The sequence below is a fragment of the Sinocyclocheilus anshuiensis genome, unplaced genomic scaffold (assembly GCF_001515605.1).
Source record: "Sinocyclocheilus anshuiensis isolate Anshui unplaced genomic scaffold, SAMN03320099.WGS_v1.1 scaffold2130, whole genome shotgun sequence".
Classification (NCBI taxonomy): domain Eukaryota; kingdom Metazoa; phylum Chordata; class Actinopteri; order Cypriniformes; family Cyprinidae; genus Sinocyclocheilus; species Sinocyclocheilus anshuiensis.
The window spans coordinates 59,697-69,427 of record NW_015557208.1 but is presented as its reverse complement, the minus strand read 5'-3'; the positions used below and the strand labels follow the sequence as shown (position 1 = coordinate 69,427).

At 41.0% G+C, this 9,731-nt stretch overlaps 1 protein-coding gene across 1 annotated transcript; it reads left to right on the top strand.

The window, feature by feature from the left end:
* The first annotated feature begins 4,037 nt into the window (after nucleotides 1–4,037).
* On the top strand, nucleotides 4,038–6,787 carry wfikkn1 (WAP, follistatin/kazal, immunoglobulin, kunitz and netrin domain containing 1). The gene is made up of 2 exons (XM_016474351.1): nucleotides 4,038–4,492; nucleotides 5,258–6,787. Exons 1-2 carry the CDS (start codon nucleotides 4,091–4,093, stop codon nucleotides 6,785–6,787), a joined length of 1,932 nt encoding a protein of 643 aa, XP_016329837.1. The 5' UTR covers nucleotides 4,038–4,090.
* Nucleotides 6,788–9,731: the final 2,944 nt, after the last annotated feature.

Here is a 9,731-nt window from a genome sequence, read left to right as displayed (position 1 = left end):
AAACTTTATTTTCTTTTGCAAAACTTTATTTTCTTTTGCAAAACTTTATTATGTTGCATATATATGTGGCATTATTTTGACTCCATAGGTATCGGTTAGCTCTCCGTCCTCCACACGGAACCCCTTAGACTCCAAACCGAAACAGAACATCTTTTATATTATATTCTTTTATCTAGTCCTGTGCTATATAAAAAATGTAATAACATCCTATATCTTGTTCTATCACTATTAAATTCATATCCCAATAAATATCCCACATCCTTATTCTTCTTACCTTTATCCTTTAGATATGCTATTAGTTCCTTCCTATCCTCACTATACTTTATACATTCATATATTGCATGCTCAATTGTTTCTTTCTCACCACAAAATTCACATAAGCCGTTAACATGTACACCAATTAAAAACAATGAACCATTCAGCCCTGAATGACCCAGTCTTAATCTAGCTATTATCCCCTCTTCCTTCCTATTCCTTCCTCTTACAATCATTTTAGTATCTACCTGCTGTTTGATTTTATATAAATGTCTTCCCTTATAATCTAAATTCCACACTTCTTGCCATTCTCTTGTAACATCGCTCTTAGTAATACTTGTAACTTCCCCTCTTCCTAATGGAACATCGATATCAATTTCCTTTTTTGTTAAAGCATTTTTAGCCAGTTGATCACTTATTTCATTCCCAACTACCCCCATACGGGCTGGAACCCAACAAAATCCTATTAAAATTCCTTTCCTTTGAATTCGCCATATTAACATTAAAATTTCATTCATTAAATCTTCTCTAGATGACTGGTGGCTGGATAATGAAGTTAAGACAGAAGCAGAGTCTGAGCAAATCACAGCTCTGTCTGGTGTCACTTCCTCTATCCACATAAGTCCCACTATAATAGCGACCAGTTCAACAGAATATAGCCTATTGATAATTCAGATGTTAATCTTTTACTTATGGATATATCCAAGTCAGGGATATATGTTCCTGCTCCCAATATTGTCTCCAGCATAACTTTTAATAGATGTCCAATATGCCAATGACAATTTCACTCTGCACAAATTCAGTGGCAATTCATTCGATTCAGCGATTAAAGCATTCACCGGTGTTGATTTGACTGCTCCTAAACACATTCTAAGTGCTCTGTATTGTATTCTATCTAGCTTCTTTAGCAATGTCTCTGACGCCGCACCATATATCATGCAGCCATAATCAAATACAGATCTAATCAAAGCTTGATACACTTTCATCATTGAAGATCTTTCTGCTCCCCATTCTTTACCAGCTATTGCCCTCATAACATTTAAAGTTTTCCTACACTTTTTCTCCACTTCTTCTATATGTTTTTTCCAAGTGTACCTGCTATCCAGGCAGATACCTAAATATTTGAATTCTTTGACTTGTTCTAGCGGTTTGCCACATATTGGTAATACAATATCATTAGGAATTTCTTTTCTTCTACTAAATATCATATAACATGACTTACTAGCTGATATTTTAAATCTCCAATCTATACTCCATCTTTCAACCTTTTTAATAGCAGATTGAATACTTGAAAGAACTTGGGTCATGTTTCGTCCTCTCTTCCATATAGCTCCGTCATCAGCATAAAGTGCACAACCTATCCCAGGTCCTAAATTATCAAAAATATAATTTATCATAACATTAAAAAGTATTGGACTGATAGCACTTCCTTGTGGAATGCCATTCGCTGCATTAAAAAAAGATGACTGGCATGAGCCCACTTGAACTACAAATGTTCGGTTGAATAAAAATTGTTTTAACCAGTTATATAATTTACCTTCTATACCCATTTTTGAAGCTTTATATAGCAATCCTTCTCGCCATACTGTATCATATGCCTTTTCTATATCAAAGTATACTACTATCATAATCTCTTTCATATGAATTGCCTTTTCTATATCATTACTGACTTAACGCATCTATCGTTGATCTTTTACTTCTAAAGCCACACTGATATTTGCTATATTTACTCCTTTTCTCTAAATCATAATTTACCCTTTGAACTATTAATTTCTCCGTTAACCCTTTAAGCTCATGGGTCTGTCGCGTGATGAAGGAACGACTCAAACCCGAAGACTTGTCAGATAAAAAGACACCACTGTAGATCAAGTATGGAAAATGCTTCAGAATATGGGTGGAAGAGGGAAAAAGAGAAAGCAAATTCCAGTGTTGATTGAGAAGGATATAATTGCTATATCAGACATAGAAAAAGCAAATATGCTAGGAAAGGTTTTAGGAAGATTACATAGTTTAGAATTGGGTGAAGAATACGAAGAAAGAAGAAAGGTTTTTTTGGAAACCAATCCAAATATTATGCAAGAGAGAAGAAACAGAAACAGTAGCATGGATATGGATTTTACCGTTTCAGAACTAAAAATAGCACTGCAGAAATGTGCAAATACTGCCCCAGGATGTGACAGGGTGAGTTACATAATGTTTAAACATCTTTCAGATAATGTTATTTTATTGATACTCAAATTATACAATAAAATATGGAGAGAAGGAATAATTCCAAAAACTTGGAAACAAGCAATTATAATTCCAATCTTAAAGCCAACGAAAGATCCAACAAATCCTGAAGGTTATCGACCAATAGCATTGACATCAAATTTATGCAAATTAGTTCACCCAAAAATGAAAATTAGCTTGTGTTTTACTTACCCTCAAAGCATCTTAGGTGTATATGACTTTCTTCTTTTAGACGAATCCAGTCGGAGTTATAGTCAAAATTGTCCTGGCTATTCCAAGCTCTATCATTGCAGTCAGCGGGTGTTGCAGATGAACAGTCCACAAGTCGTCAAATAAAGCTCGCGCTTTCATAATAAACGTGCTTCACACGGCTCCGGGGAGTGAATAAAGACCTTCTGTCGCGAATCCATGAGTTTTTGTAAGAAAAATATCCATATTTCAAACGTAATAAACACTTTTCTCTCACTTCTGTTATCTATTACGTATGCGCAGCGCACGCCTCTGAGATGCTAGTGTCGCGAGTTTGTTTAATAGGAGCAAAGGAAGCAAAGTTTCCTTACTTTAGCAAAGGAAAACCAGTCAGTTTATATCGAAATCCTCTGACATTCTTCTTTACAAATCTTCAGTTGTACTTCTAATTCATGACCGGCATTTTGTTTTGTTCTCTCTCCGCATTCGTCACTAATCACGCAACGCTGACGTGCTGCGTCATCCGCCGGAACTGCTTCAGTGTATGACACACACACACACACACACACACTCACACACAGATTCGACAGCAGTCAGTGTGTGTTCTTTCTGACTCCCGGGTGACGCTCACTTGTTTTCATTGTGATTTACATGTAAAAACCAGGTTATATTTTTGTTGAACAGGTTATGGGAGGCTGTGTACAGTGCCTGTAAACACAAGAAGGGTCAACACAAAGCACAGATTATTTAAAAACCAATAAAATGGATAGGAAGTTTTATTTAGATTTAAGTGATACAGTAAAACATTAATACTGAATGAAGAGATTTGACTGTTATAAAAACAGTAAAAAAAACAAAACAAGTATTAAGGTGTCAGAATGAATATGAAACAAGGCCAAAATTCGGGAAAAATTAAAAGTTGGTCAAAAAGTATAAAGTGACTATTTTTAAATGATAATTATTATTGCTTTTGTGTATGAATGTGTTTTCTTTTTTCTCTCATTTGTTACATGTGAACTTTTCTGTTGATGCTCTTTAATGTTCTGTTTGAACAATATAATTTCTGTTTCTTAAGAAAAAACATTCTACTGAAATGCAGTGCTTCAGGTCAGACGCCTCGTGTTTTGTGTTCAGTGTGTTTCTACAGCAGTGGTGATGCAGAAACTGAGCTTTCTGACAAACTCAATCAACAGAACCAGGCTAGTGAAGACCAGTCCTCATAAATCAGAGCTGAATGAATGAATGGAGTGTGTGGAAGCCGGGCTGTCATTCGTCTCACACGGAGGGCCGTGACCTGCTCTGTGAGCCGGTCAGAAGTCAGTGGAGAATGAAAGGCCTGGGGCTCCTCGCAGGACAAAGAGACGTGGTCAGATATTGAGCTCGACTTGCTTTCCCAGCGGGCTTTGCATACTAAAGCATGAGAGAGGAGCTTCATCGCTCTCCAGATCATGGGACAAAGGCCACAGCAGCTTTACTGAGGAAAAGCTCCTCCATGTCGACATCCGTCGTTCCCGCCGGATTTCATTCACAGAGATGGTCCAGGATCACACGGCTCGCGCTTCTTTCGTCTCTTAACGACGTTTGTGCAGTTGCTTGTGTTCATAAACCCCCCGCGCCGGTTGATCGCAGGACAGACCAGCGTCTGGACGTCTCACTCATGCGGCTCTCCGGATCTCCTCTCAGACTCCTCTGCTCTCTGCTCCTCATGCGGCTCTGGCCCGTCGCTGCGGATCATCCGGGAGTCTGTCCCAATCACCTGAACCTGAACCTGTGGGTGGATGCGCAGAGCACCTGTGAGAGGGAATGCCAGACCGACCAGGTGAACACACCCTCACTCAGTCACTGCCTCAGACAACATCAACAACATAGTTGTAGTAGAAATAGAGAGCACAAATTACAGTTCTTTTGAAAGACAAGCAGTTTCCTTGGACTTTCCGTTTTAGTAGCTAATTAGGTTTTCAGTGACCTGTGTGATGTTAAAGTAAATTTGTGTTCAATTTCTTTTTTTCTTTTTTTTTTTTGAGTAGTTTTAATTTTGGGATATGAATATATTGTTCAAAAAATTTGAGTCAATGAGATTTATTATGTTTGTGAAAGAAGTCTCTTCTGCTTACAAAGGCTGCATTTATTTGATCAAAAATACAGTTAAACAGTGAAATATTATTATCCTTTAAAACAGCTGTTTTCTATGTGAATCTCTGTTAAACTGTAATGTATTTCTGTGATGCGCAGCTGTATTTTTTCAAAAATTAAAACGGAGAAAACCATTAAAATAACCTATAGAAAGAAAGAAAAAAAAACACACAGAGAATAATGTAAGTGGACTTTTTGAGAGTATTAATAGACAGTGTGCTTAATATCTGCTATCACTTTATTTTGATGGTCCCCCAAGTTCATATCAGCTTCTTCTGCTAAGCCTAATCCTAATACTCTAATGAGAGTTAGTTGACATATAGTTGCAAAGTTACTCATAGTTAGTAGAATGTCTACAGCGGACAATCAAAATAAAGTGTAACCAAATAGTTAACTGAAACCTGATGCGTGATTGTGGAAAACTAACACGTGTTTGTGTGCATTTCTACAGGATTGCGCTGCCTTTGAGAAGTGCTGCACTAACGTGTGTGGCCTGCTGAGCTGCGTGGCGTCCCGCTTCTCTGATGGCTCCTCTGATGACGGTCAGTCGGGGGCGGGAGTTTCAGCGGGAGGCGTGGCCAGCTGTGAGGGGTTTGTGTGCAGCCATCAGGGGGCGGTGTGTGACGTGTGGGAGGGGCAGCCGGTGTGTAAATGTCAGGACCGCTGCGAGAGCGAGCCCAGCTTCACCTGCGCCTCCGATGGCCTCACGTACTTCAACCGCTGCTACATGGATGCAGAGGCCTGCGTTCAGGGCGTCACGCTCACCGTGGTCACCTGTCGTTATCACCTGTCTGGCCCAAACGCCAGCCCTCTGCCGCAGGACACCACGGCTCAACCCACGTCTGCAGCCGCCGACGACTCCGAGCCCTTCCCGCCGACGCTCTACTCCAACCCCCAGCAGCAGGTGATTTACCTGGGCGGAACGGCCAGCTTCCACTGCGACGTGATCGGACACCCGAAGCCGGACATCACCTGGGAGAAGCTGTCCGAGGGAGGAGAGCGAATCCTCATGCGGCCGGACCAGATGTACGGGAACGTCGTCATAACCAACATCGGTCAGCTGGTGGTGTATAACGGCCAGGTGTGGGACACGGGAATCTACACCTGCATCACGCGAAACACTGCAGGAGCGCTGCGGGCCGATTACCCGCTTTCCGTCGTGAGGCGCGACAGCGAGGACTTCTTCGACGACCCTGAGGCAGGTTTGCCGCTGGGACAGCCATTCTCTCCGGCCGACTGCTGGGCCCCCGTGGAGCGGGGTGAGTGCGGCGAGCAGCGGGTGGACTGGTACTACGATGCGGCCCGGGGCGAGTGCCATGTGTTTGCGCACGGAGGCTGCGAGGGCGGCCGCAACCGCTTCGAGACGTACGAGGAGTGCCGGGTGTCGTGTCAGCGCGAGGGGCTGGGTGTGTGCTCGCTGCCGGCTGTGCAGGGCCCCTGTAAGCTCTGGGAGCCGCGCTGGGCCTACAACAGCCTCATGAAACAGTGTCTGGCCTTCGTCTACGGCGGCTGCCATGGCAACAAGAACAACTTCCGCACGCGTAGAGAATGCGAAGCCACCTGCCCGCAGCCCAAGCGGCGTCCGTGTAAAAACTGCCGGCCGAAAGGAAAGATCGTGGCGAGTCTTTGCCGCAGCGACTTTGCCATCGTGGGAAGGCTCACAGAGCTAATCGAGGAGCTGGACTCGGGAATCGCACGGTTCCACCTGGAACAGGTGCTGCGTGATGAGAAGATGGGCCTGCAGCTCTTTGAAACACAACACCTGGAGGTGCTGCTGGCACACATGGACTGGAGCTGCCCATGTCCCAACATAACGCAGCACCGTGAGCTCCCCCTGCTGGTGATGGGCGAGGTGCAGGACGGCACGGCCGTGATCCTGCCCCACAGTTATGTCAGACCCATATCTGACCGACGCCTCAAGAAGATCCACGAGGTTCTGGGCAAGAAGACTTGTGAGATGCTGCAGAGGTTCCAGGACTGAGCTGGCATGGATCTGGTGGTGTGGCATGACCCGGGTTCAGTGCGAGGACACATGCATATATTTTCACACACTACACAGGTGATCTTTAAGCCTGAGACTGCACTAGTTCTCACATATCACTCCTCATGTTCAGATCTGCCATGCTGATGATGCACATGCAAACAAGCAAAGTGTGCAAAAAGTGTTGCAAACTCTCATTGCATCAATGTGGTACATTTGAATGGTGCAGGAGGTGATTTTCAGTGAATAATTAATAATTCAGTGAATAAATTTAGTCTGTTCTTTACACATAACAAAATACAACTTCATATAACTTGTAATATAGGACATGACTATGGAGCGAGGCAATAGTATCGGTTATTCCTAAAGAGGGTAAAGGGAGTGTAGTGCATTTAGCAAAAGACTGGAAGATATAATACCAGAATTAGTGGATTTAGATCAGACAGGCTTTGTATGTGATAGACAGACACAAGATAATATTAGGTGGGTGCTGCATTTAAGTGATTATATCACTAAAGAAAATGTCAGCGCAGTAGTAATCAGTTTAGATGCCGAAAAGGCATTTGACTCAGTTCACTGGGAGTACCTGTATTTGACATCAAGAAGATTTGGTTTTGGCCCAGTTAAGACCTTGAGCATGCTGCTGTAACCCAGAATATATAGCAAGGTGGAAGGATTTGGAGATTTTGCTGTGTTGGCTCGCAAAACCTAATACAAACAATATATTAATAGTTTAATAATCAATGGACTAAGGTTCCTTTTAGAATCTGGTTTAAAGAATGTAAATCGCCAGTACCTGAAAGACAGGCTAGATTATTGAGATGGGTTGCCTTTGATCCCGACTTTAAACCAGCAAGGATTCTGGTATAGGTGTGGCATCACTTCTTTTAGTTCAGTTTCATCAAAGGGAGAGAGAATTTTACAGAGAATTCTGCTGGCGGAGTCTTATCAGATATGTTGTATCATATGTTGTATGTAAGTTAAAGTCTGCCCGCACTGGTGAAATGGGAAGGGGTCTTTGCTGGAGGAAATGTGGGGAACAGCTGGCAGATCATGTAACAGAAGTAAGACGTAATTTATCTGGTGATGGAATTGACTGCTCTTTCTCAACAATTAGTAGCTCATTTGATGGTGAAAGATAAGTACCTTTTAAAGATATTATTAGCAGCTTGCAAGAAAGCTATAACACAAAAGACTGCATGATTGGTCATTGTGACCAGTGTCCAAAACATGGAGGGAATGACTTTTTAATTAAATTTACAGATAGACAAATATTTGTTAATGCCTTCATGACATGTTTATTGACTATTGTATAATCTGACATATATTTCCATCAAGGTGACTAATGTAATGATGCATAGGTGACCAAGCAGTTGTTCAGTTCTAATGTTATAGTATTTCTTTCCAAAAATAATGTTTAAAAATACAGGACATGACTGTTATGATACTATCATGGTGCTTATATGAGCTTTAGGAGCTTGACGGTCAGAGCGAACATTTCTCATCACTCATCCATCTGCTTCTGTGTGAGAAATAAACTCATACAGGTGAGTGAATGATGACAGAACTTAGATTTTTTCGCGGTGAACGGTTCCTTAAATATTGTTCCTGCAGCGAGGTATCGCTTTTTATTTATTTGTTTATTTTCTGTTTCATATTTCCTATAAGTAGTTTATTCGATTTCTATAATTAATAATTGTTTATATCATTCTCATTATTCATAAGAACGATGAAAATGTTATTCGATGCAAAAACTGACAGCCAAAAGAAAGAAAAATGTTTGTATGTCTTCACAAGTTTTTCAATAAAAACGTTTAATGTAACCTCATCTTTGATATGTTGGCTTCGTTATGTTACATTGCTTCTGTATTTCCTCACTTTTATGCCAAAGTACACAAAGCATCTGCTGAACATTTACTGTACATGATGCACAAGTTTTTATTATTAATAAATAGGCAGCAGCAGCACATAGAAAATAAGACAAAAAGCACAGCTCTGTTTCTGGGGGTAAACACTATCACTCAGCCTTTTCATTGAAAGCATTTGATTTGTTCCCCCCTTATTCCATGTAGTTACAGGGTAAATACAACATTTGCGGGCTGTAAATTAAAGTGGTGCTTTGCTCCCTCCTTGTTCCATGTAGTTACAGGGTAAGTGGCTACAACAAATTGCTCTGAAACGATTGTTTATACATTAGGTCATACATACATACATTATATATCAGGTAATGTATCAATAAACATGGTGGACTGTTTTATTTAATGCAAATATTGTTTGCAATTTACTATAGGCCTACTGCTGGGTTAAATTAACCCAAAATGGGTTTTCAAATGAAAATCACACACAATATGACAACAGTAACAACACAGGCAACAGATAGCCTAATAAAAGATTAAAATGTATTACACCAGTTCAGAAAAAAAGCAAAGCAACTCCATACTTACACAGATTATACAGTTAAACCAAATTCTTTTGAAAAGCTTGTTTAAGGATAGATTTTGTTCAATTTGTTCATGTTTTTCACCCACTGACTTAATGACTAATTGATTAACTAGTAATGACTAGTTAAACTATTATGGCCAAACCATCACGCCAATAAACACAGTAATAAACACTGAAAGTCAAGATTAAACTGTATTATAGCGAACTGACAGGATTTTACTGTCTTTGATTTACCGTTTTGATCCACATCCTCAAGCACATAACTTAGTTCAGCTCCCGGTTTTACCGCTCATCAGTCGCTGCTCAATGTTGTTAGAACATACTCGGACAAAACCCTCCAGTTTTAAAGGAACACACTCCAGACAGTTTCAAAGTTGTCCCTTGTCTGCGCTTCGATTCGTTTTCTCCTATTTTCCACACATGTTCCCGTCTTCAGCACCGCAGTCACGGATTTCGTCGCACACAGAGCCGTTCACGTTTGCACTCACGTGACTTGCTCCAT

Bases quoted from the DNA above. Each gene is read 5' to 3' on its own strand.
- wfikkn1 (XM_016474351.1), top strand. From the start codon at position 4,091: ATGAGAGAGGAGCTTCATCGCTCTCCAGATCATGGGACAAAGGCCACA. The intron at 4,493-5,257 runs GTGAACACACCC...GCATTTCTACAG, and splicing joins GGGAATGCCAGACCGACCAG to GATTGCGCTGCCTTTGAGAA.